Source organism: Cariama cristata, unplaced genomic scaffold, assembly GCF_000690535.1.
Source record: "Cariama cristata isolate BGI_N322 unplaced genomic scaffold, ASM69053v1 scaffold6843, whole genome shotgun sequence".
Lineage (NCBI taxonomy): Eukaryota > Metazoa > Chordata > Aves > Cariamiformes > Cariamidae > Cariama > Cariama cristata.
Genome location: NW_009610042.1, coordinates 4,261 through 21,687, shown reverse-complemented (window position 1 = coordinate 21,687; position 17,427 = coordinate 4,261). Strand labels below are relative to the sequence as shown.

Here is a 17,427-nt window from a genome sequence, read left to right as displayed (position 1 = left end):
TGATTCCTAGCTGAGAGGGAAGCAGAAGGACCTTAGCAACGGCATTGAAAAACATTGGCAAATGCAAAAAAGAAGAAGGTACTTGGAAGGGGAGCTGAAAATAACTGGAGTGTTAGGACAGAAGCAAAAAGGCAAAGGCTGTTTTAGAAAAGACTCAAAGGTAGGAAGAAAAGTGTCAGTTCTGCACTTAGATGGCACAAATTCTTGAGATCAAGACTTGTGAGGTGATAATTAGAGAATCAAGTTGAGAAGCTGAGATCTGTTGAAAGACTTGGGAAACCTTTAGGTGTGTACATATTCTTGCAAGTTAAGATGAAGAATGATTTTTTTGGAATGGGGAAAACATCTGGTTTGTTTATATGTGTGTCCTAAAACATCTTGTGTTTTAAGGTGATAGTTAAAAATACAGTGTTTTTTAATTCTGTCATAGTATTTTTATATAAAATGGGCTTTGTTTCTTCTCTGAAGAGAGTTTTTTTTCTGTAGGTATGCATATCTGAAGGTTCCTTTTTTATGAATATTTCAAATCAGGAGATCTCCTTCGTAAAACATTTGGCCACTGGAACAGAGTTTGTTTACTTGATAATTTACACTAGCTTCTGCTCAGTTCTGCCTTTTCAAAATATATCTGTGACTGCAGGATGTAGTTCTAAAAGTTGAGAACAGTCATCTGTAGTTTCAGCTGGTAACAACCATTTTTCACAGTTAACATGTTCAATCCAGTCAATGGATGTGTCAGGAATCTCATCTCACGGTCTGTGTAGCTGAACTGAGATGGATTTAATGTCAGATTCTCTCTTGTTCGTCTGTATCGAAACAAATATCAGTTAATACATGTAGTCAATAAAAATATATTGAGAGAAGATTTCAAAAGGTGTCAAAACAAGTGAATAGGCAAGGAAACCTGTCTTTTGTGCTCTTTTACTGTAAAGAATTATTTATTTTATTGCAGTTGAAATGGAATGTGAATTCCATGTTTAAGTTCTATTTGTGGTTACGGGTGTCAATCCATATAAGTCACTGAAGTTGTACAGAGTAAATGAAAGCAGAGTTTGGTCCGATATTTCTATAGTTGATGTGTTGATCACCCTTTTAAAATTTACAGAATAGCAGAAAAGAGCCTCCCTCCCTCCCCAACTGACTAGCTATTAGCTTTCTGCTATGCTTTTGTGATCTTCCCAAAGCAGCACCCAGAGCACTCCTCAGAGGGTGGCACCGCCTTCGGTAGGAGCTTCTTGGCCCTCGCTGTAGGGGCACTAAGGAGGGGGTGTGCCCTGACTCCCTAGAGCCCCCGGCCTACAAAACCCTTCTCTTTCTGAGCCGAGAAACTCTCTTGAGATCAGGACTTGTCAGCTACCACGACTCATATATTTGATTCATACTTTTGTCATTTTGTCTCCTCATTTAATCTTTTAGTAATAACTTCAAACCTGTGAGCATATAAGGTAAACTCCATCCGGGAACTTTTCAAAGGATTTGTGCATGGTATACATTATAAATTATCTCAGAGGCAGAAATGGTAACAGAAGTAGTTTAGTTAAAAAAAGCACTTGGTTTTCCACTTAGAGACTTCACAAATTCTTTATTAGAGGTATAAATAACTTCCTTTTTGTCTTCCAGAGACAAAGCGATGTCACAATCACATGTAAATCCATTGTACTCTATGTGTTCCATCAAGTACTATCAGATTTTGAGGCATGGTTTGTCTGCAGTGTTTGGGTAAACCCTACACCATAGATCTTGGGACTTTCATTTTAATTGTGCTTGCTTGTCTGTACTTTTCCCCCAGTTTGGCTTTTTCTTTAATATTAACAGCCAAAAAATGGATTTTTTTTTAATTTTTTTTTTTTTACTGCCAAATTTTATGTAGAATAGTTACTAAAAGTAGCAGTAAAAGCAGTGAAGACCTGAAAAGCAGTGGCTGAGACAGTCATGATGGTATGTGTGTACATGTACGTATTCCTCGTAGACTCTGGAGTCAGCAAGTTCTTAAGACCTTCTGGTATGATTAGGCTGAGCAATATAAGCCACAAAAGTATATGCATTTACATTATCTGGCTTTTGGAGTTTAATTTAAAAGCTAACTTGGATCTTACAACCTTTGAAGAACTATAACATAGTTTGGAAACATCTACAAAAGATCAGAAGATGTTAAAAGGGCAGCAGTGCTTATGTAGACAATTAGCACAGAAAACCTCAGGGTGGTTTCTCCATAGAAGGAGAAGTCAGAGGCCTGTCAGTCGATACTGTAGAGAATACACTGAAGGCTGTCCAGACGCTCCATTTTATGTTGTAATCGAGCATAAGTAGCTTCAAGGTAAAATGGTCATACCTGAATTTTGCTGAAATGAAGTGCTGTTTAGGACCTTTGTCAAACCTATTGATGAATATAGGGAGCCGTCAAACCAGATGCGCTGGCTGCGTAGTTTAATGACCATTTTATAATTTTATAAGACTGGCAGTTATATATGCTAAGATTATAAAAGTAAATAAATTATTTCTGTGGGTGATGTGCAGATTGCTTATGGGAATCAGGAAGCAATTTTCTCTTGCTCCTTACAAGATGCTTAGACCAGAACTGTGGAAACACAGCTGAGAAATGTGGTTTGAGGCAGAAGCTTGGTGGTAACTCCCTCGGGCAGTTGCAGCTCAGCAGCTCTTCTGGGAAGAAATAGCCTTGCTCTGGGACCCAGGGCAGCATTTCTCAGCTTAGGAGGTTTTTATTTAATTTCAAAGAATTGTATCCTGCAGTAAAATCTTTATTCTCTCTCCCTTGTTTTTTTTCCCTTTATTTTTCTTTCATGACACAGATGGGGTTTTCCCTGGGTAGCCTGTTCGAGGCCCTGGCTGCAGCAGAATGCCCTGGGTGTTCTCTTCATCTTTCTCCGAAGCCTCAGGTGTAGTCAGAGTATTGAACTAGATGAATAAATGGGCTTCCCTGATGAGTCAAATCCTAATGCCTCATTAAGCAATTTCTAGCTGCCAGAATCAAGCAGCCTCCAAACCAGACTGATTCTGCAAAAAGCAGTTATAGTACAGTCTGTCAGGTTGGGATTTTCCTTCCTTTTTTTCTCCCCCCCCGGCTGGTTTCCATTTTGGTTTGATGCTTTCAGATGCCTTGTGTGCAGGGGTTTTTTGTTGTTCCTTTTGGTTTAAGTATTTTTTCATGTAGTCATTAGCTTGTTTCAGGGTTTGAACGTACATCATAAATATAGATCATCACCTGTGTGGTACTGTTTACTGATTTTGGAAGTTTGAAAGCTGACAGTTAAATCTTTAAAAAACTAGGCAATTATTTATGTACCTCAGTAGTCGGTCTTTACGCAGTCCTTAGCAAAAACGTTCTGCTAATTGTTTTTGCATACTGTTTGAAAAGTACCAGTGAGCCAGCCCCTCTTTTTCTCTCTCCTCTTCCTTATTTCCATTGCATGTAGAGCCTGTGTTTCAGCTTTAAAATTATTTGCTCTTATTCTTTTATTGCCAGGTGACCGAATCAATTCCTCCTCTTTAACCGAAACGAATAATTGAAACTTTATTCATTATTTGCTTTCAGAGATAATGTTTATACCCTTTTCATCAAAGCCGTTCACTTATATATACTTCTACTTATTATCACTATGCTTTATTTTCATACTGCTCCTGTAAATTATAAATACCACAGTCAAATACTACATTAAGAGTGAAGTTGCTCTGATATTTAAGTTGGTTACTTAGAAGAAACTGGTTATGTAGCGGGCTCTCGCCAGCATTTTCTATGACCTTGGTCAAGTCAGTCATCGGTGCCTCGGTTCTCTTGACTGCAAACTGGAGATAACGCTGAGCGTTCTTCGAAGCCTGGAAAGATCAACCCCCCTATTTTTTAAAAAAACATTTCTCAGGCAGTACCCAGTTGAAGTGCAAACTGTTATGAATAGTCATTATATAAAATATTATGAGAGTGTTTATGTTAAAATGTTCAGCTTGGTGATCTTTTATGGTCTCTATTAGGACTGCTGAATAAGAGCCCGGTAAATAAGGTAATGGTAAACCAGAGGCCCGTTTAAAATTGTTTGCAATCATTCCTCCTGGTTTTTAATGATTTAAAACTGACACTGGTTCTTAACTGGGTCTCCGGACCTACATGTTCAGATTTCTTCTTTTCTTCTCCAAATAAAATTTCAATAAAATTTAGTTTTAGATGTTGCAATATGATGCTGTCATCTAAAATTTGGTATTTCTTTGAGTACAAACTGATTTCATAATCTATTTTGAGTATGTGCAAATGAGTGAAATCACACCAGAAGACACTTCTGTTATTTGAAACTGGCATTATTTAATTTGAACTTGAATTTTAGCCTCAGTTTGTTGTCAGAAATTAATTTGCAAAACCAATTTAAACAAACCTATGTCTAAACTCTACTAAACTATTCTTTCAGTCAGTCACTAGTTAAAAAACTTCATTCTTAATTTAATGAGTAACCACTTAAGGTAGTTCATATAGTAAGGTTTCATTTTATTTTTTATTTATATATATGCATATGTGTATTTTTATACAGAATTTAAGTTTGTGCCTACACTTACAGAAGTAGACTGGTGATTTCTCCTGTTTATAAAGTTACCGATTTGTGATCTGAATGAAATATTTCAGATGAAAAGGATAGCATGATAATGAAACATCTTGTTCCCAGGAAAAAAGGGCATACAATTGTGATTTTTACTTACTGTAATGTCACTATGCATGCTACTTTGAAAAATATCGTTTATACTGTTCCTATTATTTTATTCTTCAAGGTCTCTGGGATGCATTTTATATGAGATGTGCTGTATGAACCATGCATTTACTGGACACAATTTTTTGTCTGTTGTATTGAAAATTGTAGAAGGTGATACACCTTCTCTGCCTGATAGATATCCAAGCAAACTGAATGCTGTCCTGTGCAGGTATGTTATTTTCTTGTTTAACAGGTTTTTAAGTTAATTTGGAAAATTGCTTAATTATGACTTTTGGTTTTTAATGTTTCAGCATGTTAAATAAGAATCCTTCATTGAGACCAGCAGCAGCAGAGATCCTAAAAATCCCTTATATCGATGAACAACTAAAGGTATATAAGAAAAAGGGATAGCTGTCCGCTTACTGTTTGAGTATGTGTTTTGCAAAAGCAGAACAGAAGCAGGGAAAACATGTTGAGCATAAATAATTAGGTAGCGGTTCACGGGAGCATTAATCCAGGAGACTTTCCAAGCTAAGTTAAAAATATGACTGAGGTAGCGAGGCAGTGAGAAATTAAGCCCTTGTCGCTTTACACGCTGAATGTATCCCCTTTTAAATGTTATGAGCAGTAAGGAGAATGGGCATTTATGTGTAACAAGTGCCGATAATTCAGGCCTGAGTACATATAATCTCTAAACTGTTCTGTCATAGTTTTAATGGAAAACAGTGCATCTTGCTCTTTTGGTCCCTGCTTCAGTGTATGTATTATTTGGCTTTCTACGGAGATGGGGAAGGAAACTGCTCAGTTAGTTTTTACGTTAGGACTGTATTGGGTCATAGCTGAAGAGTCTGGATCACTTTAGCTTCAAGTGTTGATACCACTTCTATTTTATTTCCTTGCAGAATATACAGTACAAGTTCACAAACATGGCTGTGAAAGACAGGGCACTTAACTGGCAGAAAGAAGCTGCTACCATTTTTGATGCTGTGTAAGTATTTTTAAGTGTTTTATAGGCAGCAGTGTATGAAATTACAGTGTTGCCAAATAATATAATGTTGTAAACACTTGTGTCAATCTATAGTGCTTTATATTTAGAGAGACCTATTCCGCAGAAATACAGAAAAGCGACTACATTAGTGAGATGCATGATTAAGATTTGGGGGGTGGGGGGAAGATTTGCAGATCAAATATTTGTATTGTATAACTGTGTAAATTGCACATGCACGTGTAGTATATGCATATGTTAATTTAGTACCAATTGATATGTAAATTACCACCTTTGCCTTTACGTTTTGAAGGTTTAGATCATCATTTTAGTTATGTCATGATAATTTCTAGTGCTGCTCTTTGTGTACCTACTAATTATTGAAATTGAATGATGTGAATGCTATGCTTCCTAAATGACACCAAACTAAAAGCGTATACACTTAAACTAATATTCAGCTAATATGTCTGTAGGATACTATTGTATTTGTCTTGCAACTATAGTAAGAAATTGCGGTTAGTGATGTTTCTTGAGTCTTACATCAATTGTGCCTTTGCACATGATCTCTCTTTTAGGCACTGAATATGTATTAAATTAATTAATTGCATTAAACTACAATGCTGCAGTGATTAAAGCAAATGTCAGAATGGGCAATTCTATTATGCCTTTGTAAATTAGCTCTGCAGTTTCGATGGCAGCTGGCCCTCCCCTTTGCTTTCTGTCCCTGAGCTTTCTGGACTTGGTTTTGCTGTGTTAGGAGCTAGCACTCTCAAAATCAGGAGTTTGTGATCCTGTGTGGACGCAATGGACATCCTTGTTTCTTGTTTCCTCTAAATAACTGCCAAGGATTTAACAGCTATCTGAAATTTCTTTTGAATTATTAGGTAACAGCGATAAAGAAGTCCGTGCTCCAGTCCAGAATTAGCAGTGCCTTTGAGGCCATAGGCCTTTCCCCTTTGCTTTTTGTGACTTCTGCTCTCAGAGAGGACCCAGAGTTTTGCAGCAGATGCTGCCAATCCTACTGCTTGCAAGCATCCCTTCGGGAGAGGTGACCGCCTTCAGCTTTTCCAAAGAAAGTGTTATTTAGTATCAGCGGTAGGAAAAAAGTGGAGTAAAGACAGTGGAATTCTGCACAGCAAAGTCTTCTCTACATCTTTTTTTAGTCAGTTGAAGTACGGGGAGTGTATGTGCAAACCTCTCATCTCTAGAAATTGTGGTTTGAGTTTCCACCCTGTCACTTCTCTTGCTCTCACTCATTGACAGATGAGTGTCTGTCTTTTTATGAGACCAAAGTTCTCTGGTTTGGTATAAATAGGTACCTTTAGTATAAATAGGTTATTGAACTTTGCAAGCATAGATGTAAAATGCAACAATAAATGATACCTGTGTTGGCTGGTAACAACTATCTAATAGATAATAGCAACTGGAGCTGGCTGAGACTGCTGTCAAGTTTTTGGCCTCACTATTCCGCATGATTGTTTCTGCTAGAAATAACCCTTTGCTAGTATGCTGGAAGTACAGGAGTCAGACAGGTAGATAGGCAATAGCCGGGAAATATTAGATGTATCCTTTGTCTATGGCTGCTGTATTCAAGTTGATTCAATTAACTTTGAGTGGACTCCTACCTCTTCAAATTAAATATAGTTAACTGCAGAGATGTTCCTTAGAGATATACCTTAAATAGTTTTAGGGCACTGAAATCTTGCCCAAATATTATGCCAACTCTATCTGAATTATATTGAGTATTTAATGCTTATTGAAACATAATGTATGAGAATCTTCAAGAAACTTTTAATCCATGCCTTTATTTTGTGGGTACAAGATTTCCGATTATCTATATGCACCAAAAGATTGTAGGTGCTTTGAGGAAGCAGTATTTTTACCTGCAAAATATATACCCAGACCTCAAGAATAGACTGATAAACCCACTTTCTATTATTTGTAACATATACTATGTTCTATACCTGATCCATTGTCATTAGTTTGAATATATTGAGTCTCATCACCTTCCAAATGGACACCATATATTGACAGAGCTAGCATATGGGGAGGACATGCATGTATATCCCAGAATCTGTAGCTGTTCTTGTTCAAAAGCAAGCCTGTAGTCTCCAAGATGAAAGGCGAGTTCTAACTACAGACATCATGTTCTTATACTTTTGTTAAAAGGAAATAGAAAGTCATCTGTTTCCGTGCAGAGGTCCAGAGTTCCTAAAAATTGTGGCGCAATGGATGGCAACTGTTTTTGTTTGAATGTGAAATTTACCTTGAGGTTTTCAAATTCAGGGCATCAATTTGAGAAAATAATCCTAGGAGAAGCTTCACTATAAATTATCTTCAAGCGTGCTGCAGTCTGATTATTTTTGGCTAAATGTTTGGGATATGCATAAAGTCATGATCTTAATGTGACTTTCATTGTATTTTTGAGAATGTTAACTGTCTGTATTGCTACTGGTAAGCAACATGCCAAATAATTTCTGCAATCCCAGATCTAAGGAGGTAGGTGAAATGAAATAAAAATACCTGAAAAATGGTAGAGAGCAGAAAAGTGGAGGAGAAATAATTTAAACATAGTGAATTTCCCCCATCTGCTGTAATGAAGCAATACTCTAGTCTGAGTGAGCGTACAAGGAGCTGCTTGTTATGGTGTCCACCTCAATCATTGCTACTTTATATTTATGATTTTTTTTAATCAGGAATTATTTTTGCCATGTATAGTTGAGTCTGGTTTCTTCTAGCAAAGGCCTCTAATGGCTTACTTTATTCCAGTCCCATGCAAGTCATAAATATTAAATATTTAAGTAAGCATAAAGCTGTACAAGTTCAGTATCGACTTGGATGAAAAATGGCTTTTTTTTTTCCCCAAGAGATTCTTATAATTTAAATTAGAGTTTTTTACAGGGGACAAGAAATATGTCTACATTATTCATACTTGAAGAGTTAGTTCCATTCTTATGAATAATTGAACTCTTCTTGTCTTTGTCCTTAGTCTTTCATATTTCAAACTAATGTTCGTATCTTTATACTATTTCCCTCTATAGTCAACATTTGAAAAGCATAATGAAAACTTCTCATTTATTAAAATCCTGATTTCAAAATGATAGTCCAGAAGGAGTGTTACCATTTGTATGGTTACAAAACTGGGCTCTTAGATGATCAGAAGTGAATTTATCTCATAAGAGCAAAAACAGTATCTTGAAATGAATACTTAGTATCAGAAATATATGGTATAATAAATATATATTGGTGTAAGTGAAACACGACTGCCAAGGCATTTTGAACCACGGTTTAATTTTTGTAATTACTGTAGGTTGTGAGGTAGAAATCTGAGAGTAACATCCTTTTTCTGATGCAGGACTAATATTGCTCTCCTGTGTTGATAAATACAGCTGAGATACGTATGCCAATAATTCATGCTCAGCATTCAGAGATGGTCTGTGGAGACCACTTTACTGGTGAATTATTATTATTGAACCAGAAATTCAAGAGGAAAACATGATAATTATATCTGTCATTAAAGGCACATTAATATTCTCTTTTATTCTAGACAGCTTGTAACAATCAATGTAAAATGTATGGGTGATACTGCGTTTTTTCTGTGGTTCTCATTTAAAGACTGCCTCTGTACTTGGAATATGCTCAATAATGAAGCCTGACGGAGTAAATATTTCACTATGCTTCAACATTTCTTCTTTTAAGGAGCTGAGTTTACCTTTTTCCATTCTCACCTGAAATGATTCACGTTCTTCATGAGTCTAAGTCTAAGTTTAAACATCCCAATTTCAAAGAGGCATTTTCTTTCCAAACTAAAGTCTATTTAGTGTGTTACAGTACCTGTGACTTTCTAATTATTCCATTTGAAATGACACTGTGCTTCAGTATCAAATCAAAATACTGATATTTACATTTTTATATGAAGGTGGGTTTGCATGCATTCAATTCCAGGCAGACGAAAGTTCATTTGCGAACTCTGCAGGAACTGTCTGAAGTACAGAAAATGACACCGTGGGAACGAATGAGGCTGAGGAAGTTAAATCCTGCAGATGAGAAAGCAAGGAAGTTGAAGTAAGTTGAGCACAACATCAGCATTGTGCCCTAACCATGCAGCTTTCCCCATCCAACAGTCTAACTGGAATGTTAGAACTGTCAAGCTAAAAATAAAAATAGAAAGGGTCTTCAGCTACTCAAAGTGAATGGGGATTTTGGATAAGTTAAATCACAGTAATTATTTATGTACAAACAATAGAACACTTGGTACTTTGAGAACTGTGCTTCTGGTTAAGTAAGTCTGTGAGCGCTTTGCAGATGTGTTACAATAGGAGACTTTATTTTAACGACTTGTCATTTTAAGGATTGCACAGTCTGAGAAGTTGAACATTTAGTTACAATCCAACTTTTGTCAATTGTTTTGGCCTAAGAGATTTGCCGATAGAAGTTAATAGCTCAGAAGACAGTCTTATCAAATGATCAAATGGGGGTAATGGACATGTTAGAAAGGCTTTATGATTTATGTTTTTTTATTGAGTGAGTGAGAGGTAATAAAAGGGTGGATTTGAAGGAGAATAAGTACTGTTTGTGAGTGGAATATGAGAAATAGCTGGAAAGCTATGTGTCTGTGCATGGATTCCTTTTTTAAATAGAAAGAAGAATACACTGTTTTGATGACACGCTTGAGTTTTAGCAGTTAAAAATATTTAATATTTTATTTGGTATGAATGAAAATTTGGTATGAATGAAAATTTGGTATGAATGAAAATTGGAAAAGGACCACATTCGTGTTTAATTCATTTTTAGTGTTTTCTTCAAAAGCATTTTGCAAAGTGCAATGTAAATTAACAAATGTTTGCTCAACTATTTTTGATTGTGAGAATTGGCATCGTAATCCTGTCATGCCAAAGCAAGTTAGCAGTTCAGTAAGGCAATGATATCCTAGTACAGAAAAATATTGCAAGGTGACGTGAAGTCTGAATTTATGGCCTCAGAAACTCTGCAGCTCCATATACCTGCAAATCAACAGTAACTGCAGTTGAGCAAAAATGCTCTGTAAAATCACATCTTAGTGTTTCTTGTGCCAACTTGTGATACCCATACCCAAATGCTACAAACAAAAAACTAAAGGCCTTCATTTCCTTTGGAAAAATATGTCTGATGAGCATTGATGTCTGTCTGACACTTACCTTTGCATTTGATACTGGAGACGATATGTAAGTTTATTCTTCTTTTAAAAAAATCTCCTTGAATTGAAACCACTATATAAAAGGTATTAAATTTAACACCTCTTCTGCATGGTGTTTTCAATAATGTGGTAGACCAATTTTTGTACTTATATGACATTTATAAATAGGAAGTCTATCTCTTTCACTTGCTTTAAATGGATGGAGATTAGGAAATAATACTTATTGCAGGATAGTTCTAGTTTGCTTTTTGTTTTCTTTGCTTGCATTTTAATTTAGATTTAATTTAATTTATTTAGATTTTCATGGGTTTTTTTCCCCAGCAACAAAATTAAATATATTTATTTTGTAATATAAGGACAACATATTAATCTTCAAACCTTATTCTCAGTCATGAATCTTTAAAAAGGATCTAGATTCAGCTCTGAATTATTGCCAGCTGACTCTGGCTGAAAGTACTTGAAACAGTGCAAAGCCAGTACCATCTCAGACTGGAGATCTGCTTTCAGCAGTGCAAAGCTAGAGATGGATGGGAGAGGAATACAGGAATGGAAACTGGAAGGGCTGCTTAATATAACTCCTGGCTTAAGTAGTCCCATGCAGAAAAAACACAGTTATCAACTCTTCCCCAGGTGAAGTGTTCACAGTACGCAAGTGCTGCATGCCTGTCTTCAACTGTAAGGTCCCTGCACTACATGATGGAATAAAGCCCAAAGTATTTAAGATCTTTGGAAGAAATAAAAAAGACTGGGACTAATAATTTACTCTTTCTCAATTATATCATCCAAGCTGTGAAAGAAAAACATAATGGTTTTGGAAATAAGGCCTGAAATATCTTTGTGAGTTCACTAAAACTAACCTAACCTTGAGTACATGCCACGAACGTTTGGCTCCGTGGAGTCTAATTATGGAATTTGTTTTTCCACATCTACTTTTAGAAGATCCCTTTGTGCACTCCCTGATATCACATCCTAAACATAAGTATTCTGTATTTACAGACAGCTGGCAGAAGAAAAATATCAAGAAAATATCAAAAGAATGCAAGAATTCAGGTCCCGTAATTTTCAGCAGCTGAATGTCAATGTCCTACATGTAAGTACGAGCTGCTGTTTTGGATGCCTCATTTATGCACATTCAGTGTACAACATTTTTCTCTTTCCCACATGCTTGCTTTAGCACTAGAGGTTACAGTCCTGGTCTGAGCCTAATAATTTGGAAGTGCATCAAAGTCTGCTGGACCGCTTAGCTGAACCTGTGGATCTGTGATGAGGGAAAGTACATGCAGTTATTCAGACATGGTTCAACAAACTCACTATTCATTGCACAATTTTCTTTCATTAAGTCACCCTTAAACCTAAATCTGCTCTCTGAAATGCACTTACTGTCAGTCTGTATGACATCAGAGTTCAAAATACATTCATTTTCAAGATGACTTTAAAATTGTAATCCTTTAAACACTCTAATTTGGCATGGCTGTGAGTTCTTTTCCTTTGATTACTCAAGAATATTAAAATTTCAACTGGCTTTTTAGTAAGAATGAAGTCTTGGAATGACTCTCAGTGTCACCTGTCCTTTGCTTTTAAGCTATCTGCAACAGAAGATAGGCCTGTTCAATTCTAGCGCTGCGTCTTATCGTAGAGAGAACAATGTCAGTTTGGAAATTATCAGTGAAAACGTCACAGACATAATGAGGTTTTGTTATGTGCTTTTCTTTTGGATGCACTCTAGTTTCTGTATCCCATTGTGTCTGGAGAAAAAAATACATTAAATCTGTCTCTGCTTATGGCTGAGTCACTACTGTTCATTTACAAAAAAGTTAGGATTTTTGTTTTTAGTATTCGCCCAGTATATGTCCCAGCAATTGTGCAGATCAGGGCAACCGTTGTATTGTGCTCCTGCTAGCTCTAACTGTGCCTCTTTCTCCATGCTGCTTTGTTCAACTAAGGAATCTGATGAGCAGACTTCAAAACCTCTAATTCATTCTCAGCCAGTCATTACGTGCGACTGTGTGTCCATAGGACGTGATGAACCAAGGGGAAATGAGACAAGTCAGCTCTGCATGTCTGAACTTACAGGCCATGGTAAGAATTCAAAATTTGATGTTGAAATGAAACTTCCTATCAAGGAAGCAACATTTGATTTTGTCCCTTGTAGTTAATTTGTGGTGGGGAAACTGCAGTATAAGAAGTGGTCAGATTTGTAAAGTTGTCACAGAAATTACAAAGAGGAACGGACAGTAATCTAGGTGGATGTATGTACAGCAGATGTACAGCAAGGTTAGGTGGCAGGAGGTCTGTGTTCCCAAAGTTTGAGTGACCTGTGAGCAGCGACAGAGGTGATCGCACTTTCTTGAAACGAGATGCTGGGTTAGAAGCTTTAACTTTACACATGTGAAATGATTGGTGTTAGAAAAGCATTTCCTAAATTATCTCTTCAGTGCAAAAATGTGTACAAGAATTCAGAGCATTTGCACCTTTGGTATGCTTTAATGCCATTTTCTTTATCTAGAACAATGAGAGAAGCAGATGGAAATTCTTTAAACTGTGTTTATCTATACTGTCCTCAAATAGTTAGCTACTGTCTAAGGAATATGAAGGACTATATAACATGTATTTTTCTGTAGACAGATGAACAACTAGTCAAGCTTTTCAAAAAGAGTCAGACTGCAGAACTGTTGTGCTTAATGAGGAAAATATTTTTAAGAGCACATTTATATGTTTTGTTTTTACAGTGTTCTGGAATAGTGTCATACTCTTAAACACTTAAGAATCATTGTGTAAGCACTATTGTGAAAGATTTTTAATGAGATTAATGCATACTTGCAAGATTCTAATATACTTTTAAGTATCAAAACTGCTGTTCTCTAATAGCTCTGCCTTTTAGTGTTGGTTTATGTACATCTGTGAAGGTATACGCTGTTAAATTAAAGGCATCAAAACCAGTTTGTTTGTGGTGGAGGTGGGGTTTTTTGATAGCAAATGGCTTTTTTCTTTCAGTGTAGCCTCATTTATGTCTATGTGCTTGCTATTTCACTGTGTAAGGAGGGATGACCTGTGTAGGAGAGAACACAGCTGCTAGAAATATGTCCTGGGAGGAGGGTAGGGAAGCTTGCAAATAGAGGACCGAGAGAAAGCAATAAATGTGGGTGGGAGATGTACTGGGGGAAGCATACAAAGACACCTAAATAGAGGCAGAACAACACTCATGAAAGGAAAGAAACTGATGTTTCTGCCTTCAGAGGTCATTAAACTGTTAAACTATAACGACAGAAATTAGATGCTTTTATATCTGTGATGCAAAAATTGGGTCAATCCATTGTACAAAACTGAATGCATGTTCAATTGCTTTTGCTAGAGTCTCTGACATTGAAGTGGTGGGTTCATGAGAAAAAGGAGCCACGGATAGGCAGGAGAAATTACATGGTTTCTCTGCTTTGTGAATAGCTTCATTCCTGAAGCTGATGTCAAAGCTGTTACTTACTCTATTCAATATTCATACTCTTCTTTTTTTTTAAACATTTCAGTGCAACCATGCATGTCCTACATGTCTAATTATTAAGTTATTAGCGGCACCTTTGTATTTGAAAATGTAGAAACAGTTCCAGCTATTGATTTTTCAATAGAATTTCGTTCTTGATCAATGTGCTATACAATAGAAAAACAAAAAAACTAGAAGCAGGGCTATAAAATGGTTTTATAAAGTTGTTTTACATGTTAATAAATCTTGCTAACCCGTATTAGGTTAGCAGAAGAAGTTAGAATACGAAAACCAGACTAAGACGCTCCCTAGTTGTAAGTAATAACTAAAAACTGTTGAGAAAGGGGAGAGAAGGCAGGAGAGTGATGGTGAACACCAAGGAGGCTCAGCAGCAGCCTTTAAATTACTTCAGGGCAGACCTAAAATTTCCTCTCAGGAATGGGAAAAGCTGGTGGGGAACAGCTAGGGATAGTACCGCAATCCCAACAAGTAGGGAGGGAAATTCAAACTATCTTTGGCTCATATCATGCAGTCCTTAAAAAAAAAATTGCAACATGAGCAGAAGAGAAGAGCAGAGCTTGGAGGACTGAAAGACCGGGCTCTCAAAAGGTTAGGAAGAGGCGTAGAGAATAAAACACCTTACACTCTGTGTTCACTGAAAATTTTCTAAAGCATTATAAAACACAGTTGTATGTCATTGGGGAAGGTGTCAAATACAAATCTCAAGTTTTTTAGCTTTAGTAAGTAGATTTAAAAACCATGGCATCTTGATCCAATTTTAGCAGTGGTAGTTACACTTGCTGGAAGTTGTGGAAAACAAGGCAGTGTAGTTAGATAAATGAAAATCACGATGACAGTTTGGGGTTTTGGACTTCATGGTGGACGAGTTTCAGCAATGTCAAAAACATTTAACTACTGTAGACTTTCCTGGGAAGTTTAAGCTTCTCTCCATGTTTGTTTTATGTAATCAGCAATGATCTTCTGAATGTTTTTTCATTCTAATTAGCAGCCCTGTGCACTTGAGAGACATTTAAAAGAGTTCTTTGAAATCACAGATAACTGCCCAGTTTGTTAGTCTTCAAGCAGGTTTTATTTTTTTGGAATATGAGAGATCTGCATGGACCCTGTGCTTTTGATGTTGAGATGAACTCAGTCTATTACTGAAAAGGTTCATCCTGATTGTTCGCAGTTGGTACAGCAAGTTCTTCAGAAACTTAAAGAAATAATCTGATGCTTATTCTTAGAGAAATGCTGCAGGCACTGTGAGTACTATTTTTTAACAACAAAAATAAGTTGTTTAGTTTTTCAACATCATGTTCTTTACTATGCCATCCAGCAATACTGTGAAGATTTATTCTTCTCTCAAAGGGACTAGGAATGCTGCTGAGTCCTGTGGGACTGACTGAGTGTGTGGTTTTTAAATGTGACGGTTCAGATGTCACTGACTAAGCCAGACCAGCTTGCAATGGCTGGCACACCTCGGCGTGCTGTCACCTTTCTGCCTGTTCACTTCTGGGCTCCCGGGCACATGTTCTGCAGCATCCTCCGTGCCTCAGCAGAAAATAAAGAACTTGGGGAGGGGCGGAGATCAAAGAAATATGAGCTTTTGCAGGCAGAAAGCACTTTGAAAATCTTCTCTGCTTGCATTTATTAAGGTCAAGAAGAAAGGGATCCAGTTTTAACCTGGGACTGGGCAGCAGTGAAAAATCATGTGAATAGCAAGTGATGCTATTTTTGTTTTAATGAGCCAAGAGAGGAAGCCATTCATTAAACACAAATATTCCAGAGACGTTATCTTGGCTCCTGTTGGTGCTCTGCTAGAGAGAAAGCACTGTCCCCCAGTCCCACTGCTTTCTCACCATTTGCTTCTGTGCCATGGAAAAAGTGCAAGCTTCAATTTGACCACCAAGTCCAGACTGTGGCTGCCATAGTCATATACTCCCACTGTTCCTTTCCTAAAGAATTTGACCTGTTTTATACACTCTGGAAAGTTCCCCCACCTTCTCTGTGTAGAAAGCTCTTCCTGGGCCAAAATACTGCAGTGCTTGTGAACCTTCTTATTTCTGGCTTAGATTTACTTCTGGCTGTTTCATGCCAGCATTTTTAAGATGCATTGCCTTCTTGCCTTGCAGCTTAAGTAGTTCTCTTCCTTCCTTTGCTTATTCTCCTCATGTTTTCATAGGCAGCAATAATATCCTTCTGTGTAAAACCTCTATATAATACTTCTGTATTATTCTTACGTTTTCACATTGGTCACTTTTAGCATACCTGAATCTTCCTTCCTTAGGATGTTCCCAAGCTGTTATCTCCCAATTTAGAACAGATTATTTTGTTTTTAATGCTTAACCATTAAACTCTGTTCTTTGAATTTTCTCCATTTCCATTATTCGAATTCTCAGGGTCACCCAGTGTTTGTTATACTCTCCTGGTCCTGCTTTGTATTGGTGATGCACTCCAGCTTAGTTTCTGGAAGGCAGTGCCGTGCATGCTGACTGCAGGAGAGCAGACCTCTCCCTGGCCGGCTGTGCAGAGCTGCTCTCCGTTACCCAGTGGCGTGAAGCTTCTGCGCCCTTCCTGCCCTCTTGGTGGTCAGCACGCTTCCAGAGCTGCTCTGCCGTGCTGGCCAAGCTTGCAGGGAAATCAAGTGTCCTTTCCTAAATCATCAGCCTATATGGTTAGGAGAAGTCATAAATAGGCAAGCATGGGAAATCCTCTTGGCATGCAGTGGCAGCAGGGGAAGTAGGCAGGGACGCTGGGTTATTAAGGAATATCTCTATAAAGCTTCAGGTTCTGGGACTTTGTCTCTCCAGTTCCTTGAGGTAGCAGGGTTTTGCGTGCATGCTAGAGCAAAGGATTCTAGGATTCTTTTGGTTTGACTATTACTTTTCTCCACGCTGCAGATCTTCAGAGAGTCATGGCAGATGAGTAGGTAAGATTCCTTGCAATAGTGAAGGTTTAAAAATGTGCTTTAAATTTCTATTTCTCTTCAGTTACTGTAATAAGTTTCTTAATGGTTTTGCATCTTTACTCATACAATCTAGAGTAAAAAAATGTTCCCTTTATATGTAAAAAAACACCCAACAGAGTTGCTAAGAAAGAC

General features: G+C 37.2%; 1 protein-coding gene across 1 annotated transcript in view; it reads left to right on the top strand.

The window, feature by feature from the left end:
- Positions 1-12,931, top strand: part of NEK11 (NIMA-related kinase 11) — a gene marked incomplete at both ends in the record, with an annotated part of 20,178 nt that extends 7,247 nt beyond the window's left edge. Inside the window, 6 exons of the mRNA XM_009697741.1 lie at positions 4,771-4,920; positions 5,003-5,081; positions 5,594-5,679; positions 9,622-9,741; positions 11,849-11,942; positions 12,796-12,931. Of these exons, the coding sequence (XP_009696043.1) occupies positions 4,771-4,920; positions 5,003-5,081; positions 5,594-5,679; positions 9,622-9,741; positions 11,849-11,942; positions 12,796-12,931 (665 nt within the window). The remainder of the gene's footprint in view (positions 1-4,770; positions 4,921-5,002; positions 5,082-5,593; positions 5,680-9,621; positions 9,742-11,848; positions 11,943-12,795) is intronic.
- Between the last annotated feature and the right edge of the window lie 4,496 nt (positions 12,932-17,427).